At 39.7% G+C, this 22,334-nt stretch overlaps 1 protein-coding gene across 2 annotated transcripts; it reads left to right on the top strand.

The window, feature by feature from the left end:
* The first annotated feature begins 4,986 nt into the window (after nucleotides 1-4,986).
* LOC124271253 (protein SPT2 homolog) lies at nucleotides 4,987-21,860 on the top strand. 2 transcript variants are annotated; one of them, XM_046706347.1, is made up of 7 exons: nucleotides 4,987-5,155; nucleotides 6,372-6,501; nucleotides 7,751-9,976; nucleotides 11,630-11,777; nucleotides 12,515-12,592; nucleotides 13,788-14,315; nucleotides 14,902-21,860. In XM_046706347.1, the coding sequence occupies exons 1-6, from the start codon at nucleotides 5,096-5,098 to the stop codon at nucleotides 13,891-13,893; spliced, it is 2,748 nt and encodes a 915-aa protein (XP_046562303.1). In that variant the 5' UTR covers nucleotides 4,987-5,095; the 3' UTR covers nucleotides 13,894-14,315; nucleotides 14,902-21,860. The 2 variants fall into 2 exon arrangements, with proteins under 2 accessions (XP_046562303.1, XP_046562302.1); XM_046706346.1 differs by lacking the exon at nucleotides 14,902-21,860 and adding an exon at nucleotides 14,718-14,881 and having other exon boundaries at nucleotides 13,788-14,420.
* The last annotated feature ends 474 nt before the right edge of the window (nucleotides 21,861-22,334 follow it).

Here is a 22,334-nt window from a genome sequence, read left to right as displayed (position 1 = left end):
AGCACTCACTTTCCTTATTCCAGCAATATCACAGCGGGGGACTCCAGAAGTGGGCTTCACACATTGTACCCATGTGGGGAATCGAACCCGTTCCAGAAGTAATCAGATCAAGGTGGTTGATCTCTTGTGATGATAATGTTTGAACTGATTAACATTTAACATAGTTTTCACATCTGTTCATTTACAAAAACAGAATAAAGCCGAAGGCAACAATAGCTAAAACACGTCATCGGTATATATATTTTCCTTCACAATAAGTTTAAGGTCAATTTTCATATTGTAGATCTCTGAACAATTTTCATTAAGTAAGTTGGATACAGAATACCAGAAATCTGTTTTTGACCCGTGAAGATCCGGGTTAGAATTTGTCTTCAGTAACCCGTATCTATCGTAAGAGGCGACTAACGGGATTTAGTCGTCAGAGTCGCTGACTTGGTTGACACATGTCATCATTTCCCAGTCGCGGAGATCGATGCTCATGCTGTTGATCACTGTATTGTCTGGTCCAGTCTCGATTATTTCCTCTCCCTAAGTCAACAAGAACACATACATCCCATTTATGTTTAAAGTTTTGGTGAGAGATGCATATAAAGTAAAATGATAAATCTTCGCTCCATTCCTTATAGACAACATCGTGACAAAAGGATCCACAAATCCCCGTCAAAAAGGATTAAAACAACCAAGGACTCAATGAGAGAAGGCGTGAGTTTCGACATTTCAACCTGAAGAAAGTACGGTTGGTATGCTTGCGTCTGTAGCAGGGCGTGGAGTCATCCCACAGATGACATCCTTACCTTGTCAGCTTGCTGACGGGGTTAACCTCTTTGGTCATGTGGACAAGGCGTCCGACTTCTGATAAGAAGGTCCGTGGTTCGAATCCCAGCACAGGACTCGGAAATTGTATGGCCGCTACATTGGCGCCCAACGTGGGGCTGAGCACGTTCATATGAAATTTGAGCAAAATAAGTCTCAGTACCCAACTATGCGGCTCGGGACGTGCCTTCTGTTGACGGGGAGTATGTAGCAGGGCGTGGTGGTTAACCTCTTTGGTCATGTGGACAAGGCGTCCGACTTCTGATAAGAAGGTCCGTGGTTCGAATCCCAGCACGGACTCGGAAATTTTATGGCCGCTACACGTCCCCCGGGCATGCAAACAGCCCATGGTCGATCTTAGGTTCGAACCCCAGTTTATGTTACTGGTCCGTCTGATCAAAATCCGTGCTCGTTGTAAAATGTGGCGACTACATAAATGTATATGTATGATTTATAATATATGTATCTTTTACAGCCTTTAACTTCGCGAAACCTGTGCAGGCATATGATTGATTATGGTTGTGTGGTTGCTTTGAACGCGACGATCACTGGAAAACGACTGTTGTGCCCTAAAACCTACAATGGTCTTAAGTGCACAGAAATCATGAATATTCATGAGTGGGCGGAACACGTGTGACGTTTCACTCCTGTTTATTAATGATTACTGTGCACTTAAGACCATTGTAGGTTTTAGGGCACCACAAACGACTACCACTGAACTATAGATACAAGCGACAACAGACTCGCGCTGTTGGACCCGTACCCCTTTTAACCCCGCTGATTGACGAATCAAGTCGTATTTAATAAAACATGCTAGAAACTTACGTAAACACAAGAGGTTAATAGTTTTGAAGTATTTTCGAAAGTCGTATCAAATGTGTAACGCTTAAATAATGTAAACGCGTGTTTTTTCATTTCAAAATGTCCGCTATGCAAATGAGTAATATGAGTAAATCTCGTGGTCTTACAAAATTAAAGCGTCGCATGGAGCAACAGGTCTACCAAATAACCCCCGTTTTCAAACCAACCCCCCACCCATGATCATACGTGTAGTTAATGGCTAATGACTTATGTATTACGTAACGTGTCATGCACAGACAATATCTGGGGGGTATCTTTTCTGTCGCGGCCCCGACTTTCAACCCGCCCGGACAGCCATGCTGGATTTCACGTGTTACGGTGAACAGCAGAATGTGACGTAACAGCGAGCGATGGTTGACCGATACAGGGATCACGTGTCGGGGTGCAGTTGGTGGGGTGGGGAAGGGTTGGATGTGCTCCCCTACTAAAATGTAATGCAAACTAAAACTGTTTTTATCACCTGACCCCTCACACACATGGAAATAATTAATCTGTTTCTATCAGATGATCGAAATACGACTTATAACACGGGTGCAGTATCATATATATAAGCAGGGATACTCTACACTCTCCCTGATATAAGACAGAGTTTGGACACGATAGTCCACACAGAGCTATACAAATATTATATCAGAGTATTAAAATGATATGTTAAGGGGGTGGAAAATGTGGCTGGTTCAAGGATACAAACATGAAGTTGTTATGGGATAAATTTGATCGACTTATGTTAACGTTCTCCTTTACGCAAAGGGGCAGTGGGGTAGCCTAGTGGTTAAAGCGTTGGCACGTCACGCCGGAGACACGGGTTCGATTCCCTACGTGGGTACAATGTGTGGAACCCAAATCTGGTGTCCCCCTGCGTGATATTGCTGGAATATTGCTAAAAGCGGCGTAAATCCATATCCTTTATACATAGGGAATTATTTTTTTAAATAGGTTTGAACCATGTAAACCTGCAAAGATGAGCTAGCGACTCGGTATGTTGAAACAAAACACCTTATAGACCTCTATACGACCTGCATGTGTCATAAACTCACATGTCATGTGAGAATTGTAGTGTCGGGGAATGCGTAACTGTGTAGTAATACTTTGTGAGTGTCGAAGGGCTACCATATCTGCTACGATCAGCAAAGTGATCTTAGCTCCATTTGTTCAGCTGCCCGCCCCTTTGTTCACGGGTTTCGGGATGTGTTTAGGGTGCATTTGGGATTGTGTGATGTGGGGTTGGGGTGGGGGCGTACAGATGTAAATATACTGAGGGAAAACAATACGAAACCACATGAAAGCACAAGTGTTCCCTTATTTGTCTTTCCAGGTTTCTTCACAAGCTATGCGATACAAAGCTTGTGAAGAAACCTTGGAACAAAATAAAGGAACACGTGACCTTCCATGTGATCCTTTATTTTTTCCCTCAGTATATGAAAGAAGTTATAAATCCATAGTAACGTTGTTATATACAGAATAAAATCATCCATACATTTAATGTTTTCAATGTGTTTTAATTATAAGTAAATGAACTGTAGATCGCGTATGTCCTAAGAATGTGCGTTTCTGGTTTTCGTCTATTTCCTGCCTACGCCACATTCTGGACTCATGGACCAACTCGTGTCATCCAGGGACAAGACGTGCCGTCTAAAGGTATCCAACCTGGCATATAAACAAGGAAACGACTTTCTACACGCGTCTTGCTGGTATACAGTACACCAGGCATATAACGAAGTCTGAGGGACCTCTAGTTCGTTACAACCATATTTTGTTATACGCACTTCCACTGAAATATACAGTAGCTGGCATTGACCCCAAAATAGTTCTCTATATCGTTCGTTCCAAACGTGTTCGGTATAACCATAGTTTACAGTGTCTCTTCGAGAGAAACAGTTGGAAGGCAATTATATTCATTTATTTTCAACAGTCATGTTAATGAATTTGTCCTTTTGAGAACAGCGTTATTAATTAGTGTACAATTTTATGTGTTATAACACAAACAAGTTTAGGTGTTTTTAAAACACGAAATGTCACACCAGCCCTATTTGGAGTTTGTTTACCTTGTCTATGGCAGTTTGTTTACATAACAATCAACCGTAATCAAATGATCTGAGGTAGGCTGCTAGGTTGGGGTTGGAGGTGAGGGGTTATGAATTCATCATGGCCTTACATTTAATTCACCATGGCCTTACATTTAATTCATCATGGCCTTACATTATGTGATGTTGCTGTAATGCATGAAGTCATTAATGTATATTATTGTTCGAAATCATACTTCCAATGCCCATCTATTTCTGTAACGAAAATGATCAAGACTCCGAGATTCTGTACATCTACAAACACGAACACAACTGCAAGACGTTCTGCACTCAGTGCATCATCGGATTCATCCGAGTCTCCCGGAAATCGTCGATATCGGCGGATTGTGTGACAAACTGACCAGCTCGTTATCGCCTTCAATGATGGCCGAACTGCTGTTGCACTCAAATATTTGGTGACATATGGCTGGTGGGCGGAACTCAAGTGTGATTTGTAGAAATGAGGGTTGTCATCACAGGGGTCATAAACACTTTTATGTGGTGTCTAGCTGCTTTGAGAAAGAACAGATACGTATGCATTTGATTGTGAATTGGAATGACTCCTTGAAGCTTTGTTCTGATGAAACGATGTGATCTTTAAGACAATACCTACTTAAACTCAGCTTAGTCGTGTAATTAATTGGTTAATTACGTTGTTATATAATCGTGTTTGATTCAAACCTGCCTTGAAATTAAGGTTTATTGTGATAACTGTGATACTCGAAATTAAAACTAACGTAATTTGTTATTATTATTGATGTTGCTGTCGTCTTCGTGCTTGTATGTTATAATCCATGTTCACTAAGGGAGACTGCAACACTTACGAGTAAAGTCTTGCGCTTCTAATGCGCATAAAGTTTTCTCAAGATCTTTAAGTCATTTGTCGTAAATGTAACTGACAGTTGATAAGTTTTATATTCTTTCTAAAGTGCAGACAGAAAATTCGTATTTTCTATGAGAAAAAACAAACGTACAGTGCATACGCTTTTTAAAATACATTTTATATATGGTTAATGAATATTTATACTTTTTATCTGTGTACGGTTTTTTTTGTTAGTGTATGTGTTTTTCTGTTGGTTTTGTGTAAGTGTTTTTCTGTTTGTGTAAAGCTATAACAGCTGTGATAAAGATAGTGACTGAATACGGCTCACGCACTGGCGTTGTTTTTTTAACGATTTCGTATACAGGTCTATTCCCAAATTTGGGTTATCCCTTGCAACCGGAAGTACTTCTCTCGCGTGTACTCGGATCTGAAAACGTCAACAAGAAGCACTTGCCCCAGAAAGCGACCGAATTTTTATTTTCAGTGAGAGGTCATAGGATAGGTTTTTGAAGATATGGTTTGAGGTTGTACCAACATGGACTTCAAGTACTTGATGTCCCTTGCTGCTGATAATGAGAAAGTCTCAAAACATCAGGTAAGAGTAAAGAAAAGCCAGACTCCCGAACCAGCTGTATACGGCCATATTATCCGGAACCGTGTGGGAGGGGGATTTGCTGACTTGGGCTTATCAATCCACAGTCTGTGACAGGTTCGATACTCCTGTGGAGCAAATTGTTTTTCTGACCATGTCTAAAGAAAATATATCTTTGGTTTCAGGACGCTTTCGTCATTCTATCATTGATATGCTGATAATTAAGACAATTGAGTGAATAATTTTTACTTAAAATGTGTTAATCCCGAACAATTTATATCTTGTTTAACCTTTTAATGTTTTCTAAATAGCTGAACCAGAAGTTAACTTCTTACCTTCTTGGTGGTGAAAAAGAATGACGGTTGTAAAGTGTCCATGTCCCAACAGAACACTTTTACATGGCAAATGACCTCATGAACCCATAATGAAAATAAGGTGTTGCAATTTGAAAATATTTTAGCGAAGAAAATATACAGTACAGTCCTTATGTTGATGTGACTATGGTTATGTTGTACACAACAGACTAATCATAGACCAATGTATAATGTCATAAATCCAAGCTTCAGTTTTTCAAGGCCACAGAATAATACTAGGTGTGCAAACTGCATGATGGATGCAGCATAAAAACCTATTCATTTACTCATGATTGAAGATATGCACCTTCTTAAAATCGTTCTAATCTTAGTCATTAATCATGTAATTATATACTGTTTTAGAAAATAATGCAGGCTGTATCAAGTTGAAAATCAATTTCACATTGTATATGTGCAACAGGCAGAAATCCAATCAGCCGCACAACATGATGCTTTTTTGATAGTTGATAATTTGGGATAAGTCAGCTATTTTCTGAAAACTGTTATCAGCTTTAGCATGCTTAAAAACTGCAGTATAAACAAATGATAAACCAGTAAATTGAGTGAGACTTGACTTCTCTGGAATGTGGGCACCATATTACTTTAATATTTTCAATGTAATCAGTACATTATCAGACCTGCAGTCAGTCAGCACATTTGTGAAGTATTTCCTCATTATACAGCTCTAATAATGTCTAAAGCTCTGTATTGATATTTAAAGCATGGTATTATTGAGTTCCTGTGGTGGAGTAAAATCAAAATAATAAAAAGCTTTCATGTAGTTCAGTGTACTACCCTTTGACTAGAGATGTTTCAGCTTTTTATCTGGTAATATAGTAATGGTCTGCATATTTGTCTATTTTCAGTTTGAAAACACTGCACAGATTTCAACAAGTCTGTCCTCATCAAAGAAAGAAGACAGGAAATCGAAAGAAGTAAAATCTGAAACCCTCAAGAAGCTACAGGAAGAGAAAGCAAGAGAACGACATGTAAAAGGTATGTACACATCAGTGTAGTTTAGGTAGAATAAATTCTACGTTCTCACATTCCACCAGTATGAATACAAATGGTTTTGTGTATGAACACTTATTGTATTTAGGGTATCATGTCTGAGATTATCCTGCCCACGTTAGTTCTCACAGGTTTATATACACTCTGTTCCTCTCCCTCCTGTGAATATGTATTGTCAACTTGCAGCACACTTGTTATCATTCACAAATTAATCAAGACACATCCTACTTCATGCATAAGACTTCTCAGAATACTACAAAATACTTCAGCGGCTATGGTAGACTTTACACGAAGTTAGTGCACAAGGTTCATGTCATGTCCATGAGTTTTCAAGATGTTGAACAGACTCATTTCAGTTGATAATAACATGTACATGGGTTATGACTATACAACAAAGCCACAGTATGGGGATAATGTAGTTTATACAAACCAGTGACGGTTGTGTCTTTGCATTCAGTTGCATTGCATGACTCAGTTTGGGATCGTGAGATCTATTTGGCATATATAGGGCGTTGGGGTAGCCTAACGGTTAAAGCGTTGGCTCGTCACGCTGAAGACCCGGGTTCGGTTCCCACATGGGTACAATGTGTGAAATCATTTCTGGTGTCCCGTGATACTGCTGGAATATTGCTAAAAACGGTGTAAAACCATACTCACTCACTCACTATTTGGCATATAACATGATGCAACTGGACCAAGGATCAGGCGGGTACAATAGCTGTATTTCTATCACCTTTCTCCTTTAAAACTTTGTTTCGTTGTTTCCGTACTCTCAGTTATGTTATCTGTATCTTCACCGACCACTTTAATGAGTTTAACCAGTATTTTAAGACTAGTCAGCTCATGTATAAGCATGAGAGGAGATCATATATCCTTAGCACTACTAGCTGGTTTCAGGAATTTGGCTTTCAAAATGCTCCATTCTTAGGGGAACCTGTTCGTTATTGAATATAACAAAGTAACAAATGTTCTATTCAGTGATTCCCTCTCTTGCCAGTGTACATATCATTAACATTCTGCATCATAAGGATTTCCCTAGTTTGATAATGCAGTCCTTCCTCATTTAAATATACATGGCTTTTTAATAATCAATAAATATTACTGGATGTTCATAAATATTCAGTACTCCAAGGAGGAAGAGGATACTTTAAACTGAGCGCTAATTTTTGATGACAGTAGTTCTGGATTGGTGCTACAGGTGAAATGTACATCCTGCCATGCCATCTATTTTCAGAAAAACAAAGACAGAAGGAATTGAGGGAAGCTGAAAAGAAGAAGATCTTCCGCATCCCTAAAAGTGGTGATGGCTCCGTGAAGAGCAGCTCAAGTAGCAAAAGTGAACAGAAGGACAAAAGTTCAGGGAAGAAAGAAAATGAAGATAAAAACAAAGAAAAGAAGGAATCAACGCACAACAAAGTGAAGAAGGAATCAAAACCCAACAAAGTAAAGACGGATAACACAATGACAGCGCTGAAAGCCAAACCTGATGCAGAAAATAGTGAACCAGTTCATGACCCTGCCAAAGATGTGGAGCAGATGCAGTATACGTTTAAAGGTCCTCGAACAGCTTTGCCTGCCCAAAATGCTGCCTGGGCCAAAATGGAGGCCTTGATTCGCAAAGAAAAAGAAGATGCAATGAGGAAAAAGGTTGAGGAGATCAATCAGAAAATTACAGAAGAGAAAGAAGATAGAATTAGAGCCGAAAAAGAGAGGGCTGAACGAAGGCAGAGGAGAAAAGAAAAGGAAGAAAGGAAAATGTCCCGAGAGCTTGCAGCAAAAGAGTTTAAATCTTCAAAGGAGGTCAAGATATCTAAAGATGAAAAAACAAAAGAATTTACATCTCCCAAAGAGTTCCATTCTACAAAAGATGACAGAGAAAGGCAACAGCACAGAGAGAAGATGTTAGAGAAACAGCGTCAAGAGAAACAACGCTCTGAAAAACTGATCCCACCAGTTGTCAGAACCGAGCCCACTAGCAAGCCTAAACCACCAGTTATTAAAAAGAGACCCAAATCAATGGGAGCACCGGTTGATTTTTCATCAATTATGAAAATGGCGGAACAAAAACAGAATGCTCCAAAAGAAGGTGTGTTGGCAGCTGCGACAGCGGTGAAGAAGAAGAAAGACGAGAGGCCGATGACTCAAGAGGAAAAGGATAGGGCGGCTCGCAAACAGACTCAGGAATACAAGGATTGGTTGAAGTTTGGCAAGGGCAGGCCTCCCCCTCCACCACCTATTGTGTCTTCTGATTCAGAATCGTTTTCAGACATTTCTGATGAAGATCCTGTTGAGGCTCCGCAGAAACGTCAAGATTCGAAATCATTGTCCAAAAGCTTCAGTTCATCCAGTAGGCATAAGTCCAGTCCATCCCCTGCTGTGAATTCTAAATTGTCTCATTCGTTTTCGGGTTCAAAGTCATCGGTTTCTAGTTCAAAGTATTCAGGTTCGAAAATTCCACCCTCGTCAAATTCCAAACATGTGCCACATTCACTGTCATCACAGAGCGTGAAGGAACAAATGTCTGCTAAATCCCATCCTAAAAGTGCTCACAGCTCCAGTAATTCTAATGGACATTTCGATAGGCGTGACAACAGTTCCAAATATGATTCAAGGCTGGCAGATAAACATAGGCAGATGATGAACAAAAGCAGTGAGAAACATTTAGATAAATATCGAACAATGGATAATGGTAAGCACAAAGAAAAACATAGAGAAAGTCCACAAATGTCGCATGGCAAGCACAGAGAAAACCCTAATCAAATGACGCAAGATAAACATAGAGACAGTTCCAAACAGATGTTCAGAGAGAAACATCGCGAAAGTCAACAAGTGTCTCGAGACAAACATTGTGAAAGTCAACAGGTGTCTCGAGACAAACATCGTGAAAGTCATCAACAGGTGTCTCGAGACAAACATCGTGAAAGTCAACAGATGTCTCGAGACAAACATCGTGAAAGCCAACAGGTGTCTCGAGAAAAACATCGTGAAAGTCAACAAGTGTCTCGAGACAAATATCGTGAAAGTCAACAAGTGTCTAGAGACAAACATCGTGAAAGTCAACAAGTGTCTAGAGACAAACATCGTGAAAGTCAACAGGTGTCTCGAGACAAGTACAAAGCACCCATGTCCAAGAATAAACATGGGGATGGACCAGTCAAAGTTCAAGGTCACAAGGATAAGTATCGTGAACAGGTATCACGTGACAAGCAAAGAGATAGCCCCCAACACTTTTCCAAAGACAAGCATAGGAATCATACTAAACAGATGTCGAAAGAGAGGCATCGGATGAATGAACATGGCCATGGAGGAAAGAAACCACGCCGAGAGTATGATGATACACATGAAAATGTTCTGGTGTGTGGACCATCATCACCATCACCACCATCGTCACCAATTGCATCAAATCCCTTCGACAGAATTGTGGGAGAGATTAAAAGAAATAATCCCAAACCTCAAATCAGTAAGTTGTCAGCCATTGTTATGTTTGTTGTTGTTGTTGCATATTGGCAGGAGATATCACCAGGGTGGGATGACAGAATCTCCCAGGAGATATCACCAGGGTGGGATGACAGAATCTCCCAGGAGATATCACCAGGGTGGGATGACAGAATCTCCCAGGAGATATCACCAGGGTGGGATGACAGAATCTCCCAGGAGATATCACCAGGGTGGGATGACAGAATCTCCCAGGAGATATCACCAGGGTGGGATGACAGAATCTCCCAGGAGATATCTCCCAGGACCAGGGTGGGATGACACAATCTCCATTCAGAGATATCTGAGTTGTTACCAGGAAGACAGAAATCTATGGGATGATAGTAGCATAAAGAATCTCAGGAGATATCACCAAACAACAGGATGAAATTGGTCACATGACAGATGGTTTGATACAAAACAGAATCTCCCAGGAGATATCACCAGGGTGAGAAGTTAATTCGTCAGATCGATATCACATAAGGCTGATGTGTTTTTCTCCCAGGAGATATATCACCAGGGTGGAGCTATTAGTGGCGGCCAAAGAGACAGCTGGCAGACAGTAGAAACTGTCATTCCGCTTGAAAATTGCACTAGGTACGTCCTCCCAGGAGATATCACCAGGGTGAGAAATCACTCCCAGGAGATATCACCAGGGTGAGATGACAGGAGATATCTCTGGGATGAAACAGTTTCCTGGGAGATATCATCCAGGGTGAGATGACACAACCTCCCAGGAGATATCACCAGGGGTGAGATGGGTGGGATGAGATATCACCAGGGGTGAGATGGCACAACCTCCCGGAGATATCACCAGGGTGAGATGACACAATCTCCCAGGAGATATCACCAGGGTGAGATGACAGAATCTCCCAGGAGATATCACCAGGGTGAGATGATAGAATCTCCCAGGAGATATCACCAGGGTGAGATGACACAATCTCCCAGGAGATATCACCAGGGTGAGATGACACCAGGGTGAGATGACACAATCTCCCAGGAGATATCACCAGGGTGAGATGACACGATCTCCCAGAAAATATCACCAAAGTGAGATGACATGATCTGCCCAGAGATATCACCAGGGTGAGATGTCCTGGTCTCCTAGGAGATATGGCACCAATGAAATTGTATTACAATGTTTTGCAGTCCAGCAGATGTTGACCTTTCTGAACAAAAGCCTGATTGGCCATTCAGCTGTAATCTAAGCTTTCGTAAACACTGCCTTCCAATGCATTCAAGCTGCTAATTACTATTTTATCTCATCACTGCTCATTTGTGAGAAAAACAGAGCTTTCTGTTCAGTTTGCTTTTAACATAATCATAAAGGAAGCCATTTACTCTTTGCAGCTTTCAGGGTTTTGGCTTTGCTCTACAGAGCACTATTTCGGTTTGAGAATTGAATTGTTCATGAACTGGTTCCCTCTTCTTCCCAGGGAGGTGAGAATGAAAGTTGAATACATGCTGATCCACTGACAGGTTTATAATGCAACCCTTTGAGCTTGCTTTAAAGTGGGGATATGACACATAAATATATACTATTTACTCAAATATGACATCTCTCTCCATATCTCCACTGAAGATGGATGCACCTTGTCACTTCTATCAACTGCAATCTGTGCATGTCAATTTGTTACAGCTAAGAGGAAGCGCCAGGTGATAGCCAGCGAGAGTGAAGAAGATGAAGAAATGGATGATTTCATTGATGATGGCGAGGATGAGGATGATCCTTCAAGTCTGGACTACTCCAAATACATACGACAGATCTTCGGATATGACAAGCGGAAGTGAGTGACTGTTTTTCCTCATCGTTCAGTTGTCCCTGAGGAAGGGTGTAGTTTGCCCACTTACTAGCATCTTATGTGTTGGTTTGAATCTGAATGGGACTCTGAAGGACCTTAAATATGTACTGATGTCCTAGATGTCAGTTATAAAGATAGAAATAAGTTCTAGGTATTAGTGGTGAAGATGGACGTCAGATAGCATTGTGTAATCACAAATATTACATGGTTTACATTTTACTACTTTCATGAAAGACGTCCATTGGTGAGGTGAGGTGAGGTGAGGTGAGGTGAAATTGGGTTTAATGTCGTGCTTGAGAATATTTCGCTCATATGACGACGTGCATGAGCGTGTATGTGTATGTGCGGCTGCTTGTACTAGCCCAGACTGAAGTTGGTTTTATAGTGCTAGCCCACTGAGATACCATGCCGCAGTGAAGCATGAATACCCCACTCAGACACATTATACTGACTCCGAGCCGACCAGTCCTTGTTGTAGCCATTAATGCCAAGCGCCAGGCAGGGACCAACAGGTACCATATTTAAACGTCTTTTGGTTTGACGCGGTCGGGGATCGAACCCGCGATCTTCCGCTCTCCGGGCGGATGCTCTAACCACTACACCACGGAGGCGGTCTCGTCCATTGGGACCTTCCTTGGATTTTTACTTGTCCTCTGCTCAGTTTAGTAGATTTGAGCTTCTTGAGTTCTGCACACAAATTAACAGTGATGTATTGGTTGCAGGTATGACCATATAAGGGATGATGACCTGGCTTGCATGGAGAGCAACTACGCTACAGTGATGAAGGAGGAAGCAAGAAGGTGAGTTATTCCATGTCCTACAATTGATTGGAGAATTGTTTACATCCACAGGAAATGTTAAAAAGTTGTTATGCTTGATTTTTTGGCAGTAAAGGCAAGAAGCTTTTATTGATGACAAGTTCTTCTTTCTAAACAGTACCTGTGAAGATCCGGGTTAGAATTGGTCTTCGTAAGAGGCAATTTGGTGGTCAGGCTAGCTAACTTGGCTGAAGCATGTCATCATATCCCAATTGCGTGGATTGATGCTCATGCTGTTGATCACTGGATTGTCTGGTCCAGTGTAGATTATTTACAGACTGCCGGCATATAGCATAAACAAACATTTCAGTATATATCTTTATTCTGTTGACAACATCAAATACCAAAATACCTTGCCTTTACTGTTCTTCTAAAATACCAGTCAGACATTTGGTCTTTTAGTCGCTAATTGTAATATATGGGGTATATTTGTTTTACATGATTGGAAATATCCTGCTCTTCACAGTGACCACCATTAATGCAGTTCTATATACTATCACTGCCTATAGTCCCATCTTTTCACTGTGATGGGTGGTCACAACCAGCTCCAACGAAATGAGCATTCAGCTATCAAACTTGTGATGACTGTTGGGACTTTGAACTATTTTCTTCCAGCTAAATTGTTTTCTTATTTGTCAGTTTGAATTTTTATTTAATTTCAATTATCATGTCATGTTTATAGTAGGAAAATAAGGGGGAAGTTAGGTTCTTTTCTGGCACTAACCTATCCCAAGAATTGAGCAAAATGTACCCTCATCTTGGAAACAGTAAGTCTGCTGTAAACCATTTGAAAATACGGTACGATGACATAACCAGAGACATGCACAAAATTATAGATGTCTAAGTGGGGTTTGAGGGTAGATATCATGATTCTTGTAATGGCCACTTGACTCTGGTGACGGCAGTTTTACTGCTAGTCTAACGAGGATGTCACATGGAAAGTAGATGCTTGATGCAAATGTAAACATTGAGAAAGGGAAGTCACTCTAAGAAGCAGCTGCCATAAAAGAGTTATTTCACTAACTGGTACAATGTGTTATTTGTTCAAAACATGTTATTAGTGCACAACATGTTTCCCTAGAGGTGATGAAATTGGTTTTATCCACCATTATGGATGTGTTATTGTATGCCTAGGTATGAAATAATCATGGTAATGAGTGTGGTGTGTGTGCTTCAGTGCCAAGCTAGGACTGCTGGAGGATCTGGAAGACATAAAACAGGAACAGGAAGAGCTGCAGAGGAAGGCCATGATGAAGAAGAAGGGCAAGATGAAACGCAGATAACGCACAACTCTGTTGCTGAAGAGGAGAAACAAACCAGTGGATGAAGACAGACAGATGTTGACTGACTGCTGAAGAACATTGCATTAATGTGTTACTACAGACTGATCTAGTTCAACAACTGGAGCACAATAACCGTGATGGAAGTGGAACTTGGACGAGATATGTGTTGCTGCTGATTCTGAAACTCTGAATTCTGAATTTCTGATGAAATAGGTGTCTTTGATGAAAATGGAAATCAGATAACGTTGGTATTAGTGATACAATGAAACACAGATGATGTAGGTCTCAGTGATGAAGACAGAAGTCAGATAACACTGGTGTCAGTGATGAAGATAAAACTTGGACATCATAGGTGTTGGTGATGATGATAAAACTCAGATGCCGTAGGTGTCAGTGATGAAGATAAAACTCAGATATTGTAGGTGTCAGTGATGAAGATAAAACGCAGTTAATGTAGGTGTCAGTGATAAAGATAAAACTCAGATGCCGTAGGTGTTAGTAATGAAGATGAAACACAGATAACATAGGTGTTTGTGATGAAGATATGGCAGACAAGCTAAAACTCAAATGTTGTTGGTGTAAGTAATGAAGAATACTTAAACGTCGTAGGTGTCAGTGGTGAAGATGAAACTCAGATGTTCTAGTGGCGTAAGCGGTGAAAGAAATGCAGATGTCATAGGTTGTAGACGTCGGTTATGAAGTTAAGACTCAGATGTTGTAAGTGTCAGTGATGAAGATAAAACTCAGTTAATGTAGGTGTCAGTGATGAAGATAAAACTCATTATTGTAGGTGTCAGTGATGAAGATAAAACTCATTATTGTAGGTGTCAGTGATGAAGATAAAACTCAGTTATTGTAGGTGTCAGTGATGAAGATAAAACTCATTATTGTAGGTGTCAGTGATGAAGATAAAACTCATTATTGTAGGTGTCAGTGATGAAGATAAAACTCATTATTGTAGGTTTCAGTGATGAAGATAAAACTCATTATTGTAGGTGTAAGATGTAGGTGTCAGTGATGAAGATAAAACTCATTATTGTAGGTGTCAGTGATGAAGATAAAACTCATTATTGTAGGTGTCAGTGATGAAGATAAAACTCATTATTGTAGGTGTCAGTGATGAAGATAAAACTCAGATGTTGTAGTGTCAGTGATGAAGATGAAAAGTCAGATGTCCTATCTGTCAGTTATGAAGATAGAAGTCAGTTTAGGTGTTACTGATGAAGATGGACCTCAGATACCATTGATGTCAGTGATGAAGATGGACCTCAGATACCATTGATGTCAGTGATGAAGATGGACCTCAGATGACACATGTGTAAATGATAACAATGAAACAGATGACATAGGTTTCAGCAGAGACCATATAATAGATTATATGGTCTCTGGTTCAGTGATGGAGATGGAAATCTGTTAGCAATGACACGTTATTATATAGATATACAGTGTGCAGCTGATTAAGAAAAGTGCTACAGGCGTCTATTCAGGTGTGATATTCGTAAGTCTGCTGAAGCACATATTTCTGATAATGAATGTGTAGAAAGTAAGATAAAGATATTCGAGCCAGCAGGTTGAGATGAGGAAATGAGTCTTGTAGAAGCATTAGAAATGTTTATCATGTGTTTATGAGACCAGAGCCATCCACTCACTCACTCATAATACTGAAAGTAGTGGAAGAATATATTTTTCAATGTTTATTTGTCTACATTATTGTATATATGACCTTGACCTTTCCGGTCAGAAATGTGGCATGGATTTGTTGTTCATGTCAACAGCAAACTTGTTTTGCTCCATGATGTCATGAGGCATGTTTGTATCCAGAATGTACAGAAAGTGTGAAACAATTTGTGTGCCTCCCAATACCCAATACTGGGATGTGGTTCAAGGTTGTTTAGAAACATATTGAGGCACTTTCCTGTGGAACCTGAATTTACTCCTGATTTCAAAACCTTCTCTGCCCTTTGTCATGGAAACGTAGTTAAAGGTCATTCCTGGATTCTTTGTTTCACATAAACCATGGCTATATTTTAGCATCAGAATGATTTGGCTCAGTGGATTTCAATGAAATGTCCATGATGTGAGCAGACTTTTCAGCATTTTATCCCATTAAACGTGTGTTTGTGGGTGTGTAAGTTAAGAATTCATTGTATATAGAGTATTTATGTATTTATAGAAACAAGTGCTAAGACTAGCTGAGCTGGTCTAGTGTATTACAAAATGAGATTCTGTTTCAGAAAGGGTCTCGTAAAACACTGATTGGTCTGTCTTTATCCAACACATATTTAGAATTCGAAACAAATATAGGGAAAGTAAGAATTCCAAACACCAAGTGATGACATTTTGTTTCTCAGTTGACATTGTTAAATATTGCCTAATGAAGAAGGTTTATGGTTTGGGATTAGAAATGAAAATGCCTAAAGATATTGCTGTGAAAATTGTCAGTCAGGGTAATATGCTAGAGAACTGGTCTCCATATATAAGCTTCAAGTTTTGAACTGAGAATGTGGAGCTGAAAACTATTTTGAGTGAAATAGTCCAAATTTGTACTTCTCAAGAAGCATGGCCATCAATTACTGTTTCTTTGGCCTATCTTACATGGCTGTGCAGGGAAAGAAACCTTTTAAAATTTCCCACTAGACCACAGGACCAGTGAGTGGACAATAATTACTAGTCCTGTCTGTACTTCACTGGTCCAACATTCAAAGATTTGGCCACCAGGGCCACTGCAAACTTATCATTTAGTGGTCCTGATGAAATTTTACTAGCCAGGAACCACAGGACCAGCGTAAATTTCTCACACTGCTGTGAGAACCAGCTTGGGTCAAAGGCTTTGGTGAAAAATAAGAAAAGCATTTCCTTTAAATAAAACAAATGTGGTTTGTGCAAATTTGAGCTCCAATCTGCTCTCTTTGGGGTAATCAATCAAAAATGTGTGGAGACTAGTTCCCCTTTCTTTCATGTTGACATTTTGCAATTCTAAATAATTCATCTTTTTTCTCTTTTGTGATTTTCTACAATTTGTTTTCAAAACGGGTCAATGAAGGTATCATGGTCCGTACCTTTTCACATTGGTGCATCCATTATGTTCAGTATCTCACAGTTCGGTCTCCTGATATTCTGTGTATTATTTCCAATATGTTCATTTAGTGTGTTGTCAGTGTCACTCTTCAATATGCAATATCTGTACCTCTACACAGTGGCCAATGTGCTGGTGTTGTATAACTGTCGTAATGTACCGACATACTATGATCCTGTTAATGTGAGTAACACATAATGATTCTCGATGATATTGGTACTATTGTTGATTAGTGGGTTGTCTCCTTGTAAAATATCTGTCAAGTGACCTTCACCTTGTAATGACCTCACATGTCTTAAAAATGATCATATCTTGTTTTGTGTGACAGGCTTATTATTTGTAATGAATGTGTGATCAATATAGATGTACACACTCCAAAGTTTTCTGATTTGGGTCATGTTAAGGTTGCCCAGAGTATAATATCTCCATTGTAAGACCTGTGTTGGAAGTGGCGGTTCCACCTTAACGTCTGTCATTACTAACTTAGCGCACAATGTCTGTTCATTAGCTGGAAATAAACTTATAGGCCTTTTCTGAGTTCATTGTAGATATTTTCATTCAAAACCACAGCCTTATCTACGCAAGCTTCTATTTACTTTATATTTTAATTATAGTAATCGACTCTTCTAAGACAATTGAGCTGGAAAAGATGTTACACTGAGAACTGAAAAAGGGGAAGGAAGTATTATGCTTCAAGACATTCTGATGCTTTTTGAGACAACAGTTATTCGAGTACTGGTGGTTTCGCTGCCGTGTTTCAGTCATGAAAGAATGATGCAGTTTGATTGGGTATCTGTTTTTAGCATTACGTCACTTGGCCTTGACAAAGGTGGGAAATAGATCAGATAGGTGAGGATGCAGCTAGGCCATGTAATCATGGTAATGAGAAGCAGGCGTTTGCAGCCTTACGGTGTGACCTAGTTATTGCAGGTGCTGTTGTCATATTGACCTACCTGTAGAGGGTGTGTATATTATGTGATATACCAATTTTCAATGATAACATCATTCACCAGTGATATATTTATGTGACAGAATGGTTTAGAAGTTTATGAGAATGGACCTGAGCCCCTTACCACAAAGTGATATTAGCGATAAGACGATCTTGACACGGACAGTGCAGCATTGGCTTTGGACATCTGTAGCACTAGGATTGCTATGTGGAAGGGAGTCCTGTTAATCAGCTATAATAAGCCGAGGATTCCTGTTCCCGGTCTAGGCCCTCTTCCAAAAGTGATCTTAGTGCTAAGACAGCTCTGTATGATAGTGGAAAGGGGCCTGTGTATCGATATCAACCAGTGGATGTCAAATTGTTACATTGCTACAGTTTCACAGCCATTTTGTGTGAGCTGTTTGTCCATATATGATCCATGTTGTTGCAAAGACTTGAATAATGATATCAATGTGTTAATATTATCAAATGGTATCTCTAATTTTGTATGTACATACTTTTGTAAATGATGGTTCATGAAACAATATCCATCACGTTTTTGTGAACCCATATTTTTTATTTGTAAATAGACATGGGTACTGTTTTCATTTATTGAACATCAAAGCTATTGATGATTTCCACCATGTATTGATAGTTAAATATTTTCAATTTGTGAAACATGGTTCATGATGTCTCATCATGAAGCCAAACTGCAGAATTGTGGTCTTTTGAATCAAGATCTTTTCAGCATTGTTATGTATGTGACTTATAGATTGCCTCCCTTAGTAGTTCCAGGATAGTGTGCTTCATGTTTAGTGTTTAATTGCACAAAGTTTGACCTAAAGTCACTGAAATGTGTATGGAGTTTTCAGGAAAGAAGTACATCATTATGGTGTTCCACTCACATCAAGCAGACTTGTGATTCAACTGAAATATTACCTGAAGTGGTGATGAGCCAAATTCAATCTCTTGCTCATTGTCAATACTTCACAGCATTCCTTCAGCACCAATTGATATTTTTATCTGACAAATATAACCAGCCCTGGTTGACCACAAGGGTAGCCTTCAGTCAGGATTATACATGCAGCCTTGCATGCACATTGCTACAAATACTAAGCCCCGACTCCTTTCACAAATGATGATTTACATATCCTTTGAAAGTATTAACAAAAACAATAATTTTCATCACATTGTTATTCTCTGTGGGGTTGTCTAGTGGTTAAAGCGTTCACTTGTCATGCCAAAGACCAGGGTTCGATTCCCTACATGGGTACAATGTGTGAAGCCCATTTCTGGTGTCGCTCTACGTGATATTGCTGGAATATTGCTGACAGCGGTTTTGTTTCAGTAGTTTACTAAAAACATGTCCTACAACACGAGAAATATATTCATTGGCCGTGGAGGAACAGTCGTAGTGTATTTCAATCTGTGAAGTATTGGCAATGGAGATACTGAGGCAAGGTTAATTATCAGGGCAGGTCTTCAGAATAGAAATTCTTACCACGAGGACGGTCACGAGTCTGAATAAGAGTATGGGAGTTTGCCAGTCCTTGTGCAAAGATTATGGATTGTTTCTGAGATTTGTTCTACAGAAAACTGATGCTGTGACATTTTTCATGTCTATGGTTTTTGCATGGAGTGAAATAACGTGATGGTTTGTATGGATGTTGGGTTAAGGCTGTGTAGTAGGATTTGAAATTAGTCACGTTTTATGTGGTCGGGGAATTTGTCGTCACCATTATCCACTGTATTCAACCTGTATTATGTTATGATACCTTGGACCCACCTGCCACCTTAGCTTCATGTTGAGAAGGGCGATGGGGTAGCCTAATGGTTAAAGCGTTGGCTCGTCACGCCGAAGACCCGGGTTCGAATACCCACATGGGTACAATGTGTGAAGCCCATTTCTGGTGTCCCCCGTCGTGATGTTGCTGGAATATTGCTAAAAGCGGCGTAAAACCAAACTCAGTCAGTCAGTCATGTTGAGAATGGTTTCAATGACATTGTTCTTCCGTCAGTGTACCAGGCAGTGATAACAATAACTGAACTCTTGCATGCTGTGTCAAATGTAACCTCAAGGTTCTGTGGTAATAGGACTTGCCTCACCTATCTCTCTGCTCTTTTCTAGCGGAAAGTTCTTTTATGACAGTCTTCCAGTTTGATAACGTATGTCAAGGTCTTGCTTGTACAAGGCTATGATGTTGAATACAGAGCATTACTGAGGGCTTGTTTGAAAGAGGCATTTTGAACGGTTCGTGTAGCAAAGTCGGGTGAGACATCATTCTGTGTGCTTACTGTGCTACAGGACACAGCTGCATTTGAATCTGTACAGGGTATTTCTCATAATAGAATAGACGTGTGATACCTCGAATAATCCAGGACGGCCATTACAAAGTGGATGTGGATCTACTGGAATGATGAAGAATGATATTGGTTTAGGAGGGCTCATGTTCCTCAGTAGTGTCAACTAAGGATGAAAAGTGACGTCAACACAGCACTAGTCCGTTTACCCTGTAGCTGTTGTTCCGTGTTACTTTGCGTGATGGTTGAGGTTATCAGTGAACATAAATCTTGTGTTGTGTCTGTCAAGACTGATTCATACAATGCAGAGCTGTTTTGATGTAATTTTGTGTGGACAGATCAGTGAGACTTATGGGCGTAATCATGCAATATTAGATTTGGATGTTGACGTTTCATGATCAGCATTATTTTGTAAAATGATTCATATCATGTCACTACAGTTTAGATAGATTCTAAGCTTGATATCCAACTGTTATTTGTGAAAGTTGCCCGACTGATTTAAATCATGTCCCTACAGTTGAGAAAGAATCTGTTGTTTATGAGAGTTTTAGACTGATTTAAATCATGTCCCTGCAGTTGAGAAAGAAACTGTTGTTTTTGAGAGTTGCCCAACTGATTTATATCATGTCCCTACAGTTGAGAAAGAAACTGTTGTTTTTACCGTTGTAGGATCTGCATGGTATTTTCTAAACAGATTTTCAATTACATTATTCACCAGTGATATATTTATTTGAAAGTCATCTAGAGGGTCTCCAAAGTGACCTTTACGCCAAGACTGTCGTAACTCAGGACACTGTGCACAGTTGCAGTAGTGAGTGAGAGCCCTGTTGATCATCTGCATCAAGCTGGTGTCATGTTCTACAAGGGGATGTGAGCACAAGGAGTATCGTTACAACAGTGGAGAGGGCCCTCAGATAGTATTCCATGTTTTCAATTGGCCAAAATGCCGAGTCAAAGATTGCAATTGATTAACCAATGTATCATGTTTTCAGTCTGTACCCTATTTACCTCTATGCAGTATGCTGTTAATGGAAGACGAGAGAGCGAGATTGGTCGCTGCCGAAATGAAAATCTGAACACGTATCGGTCCAGTGTGTATAACAGAATAGAATGGAGGTTGATACTTTGGATAATCATGCATGGTCCAAGATGGTCCAAGATGGTCCAAGAAGGTCTGTGGAGTCTTCAGAGCTGGAACTCCAGACCTGTGAAGTATGTTCAATGACCAGTGCTTAAGTAATTGTAGTGTTCAATGGGCACAAATATTACAGGATCTCACTTCATGGGTGAAACATTACAGCCTGTCACCATGGTGACACATGCATTGTATGTAAAATGTGTTGTTTTTATTTAATGAGGAAAAATATTTGTCAGAATATGTACTATTTTCTTCCAAGTGACATGAATTGTTCCACATTATACATACTGGGCAGTTTTCTTCAGCTTCTGTTTTTGTAGAAACAATTGCAGTGTGTACAGATGCTATGGAGAATGTTGATCCGTTTGATTTATTTGCACAGATGGTCATGTTAATTTGCATTATTAATCATGCCACGATAGCGGGGACTAATCAGCTTTTAGTATTTATTCATCTCCAGATAGAGATTTTATGTCAACCTATGATTGTATTCATCAATAAAATATTGAGTATGTTTATGTCAATCATTGTCACATTATTTTTGGGCATGGGATATGACCATAAAAGGTTGGCTGTATATAGTTATTACAAGGAATTTGGTCTGTCCGTCGGAGACAATTTTGTTCTACCAATAACTTGAAAACAATCCAACAAATAGTTTTTAAATTAGGGGACCACTTTCTTTGTCTAAAGGAGAGGGGGTTCTGATTTTGGAATTTTCGAAAGAGTTGCATTAATTTACATATTTTCAACTGAAGAAAAACCTGAGCTCATTTGAATGGAATGTTTTCAACCACCTTCTTGGTCTAAAGGAGAACTTAAGTGCAAATTGTGACGGGTTTTTTTCTCAAGAATTACAATTTCAAAGTTTGTTCAACCAATGACTTGCAAAGCTTTGGTCAAAATGTTTTCATTTTGGAATTTGGAAAACAGCTTCTTTGTGTAAAGGAGAGGGGGCAGTGCGAATTTGGTTTTGAAACTTTTGAAAAAACTGCAGT

Source organism: Haliotis rubra, unplaced genomic scaffold (assembly GCF_003918875.1).
Source record: "Haliotis rubra isolate DU_JTF1 unplaced genomic scaffold, ASM391887v1 Scf159, whole genome shotgun sequence".
Taxonomy (NCBI): domain Eukaryota; kingdom Metazoa; phylum Mollusca; class Gastropoda; order Lepetellida; family Haliotidae; genus Haliotis; species Haliotis rubra.
This window is presented reverse-complemented; position numbering and strand designations above follow the sequence as displayed.

What these genes read in the sequence shown, in the direction of transcription:
- LOC124271253 (XM_046706347.1), top strand. Translation starts at nt 5,096, where the DNA reads ATGGACTTCAAGTACTTGATGTCCCTTGCTGCTGATAATGAGAAAGTC. An exon ending in AGAAAGTCTCAAAACATCAG is followed by an intron (nt 5,156 to 6,371) that starts GTAAGAGTAAAG and finishes GTCTATTTTCAG; the next exon opens with TTTGAAAACACTGCACAGAT. An exon ending in AAGAGAACGACATGTAAAAG is followed by an intron (nt 6,502 to 7,750) that starts GTATGTACACAT and finishes ATCTATTTTCAG; the next exon opens with AAAAACAAAGACAGAAGGAA.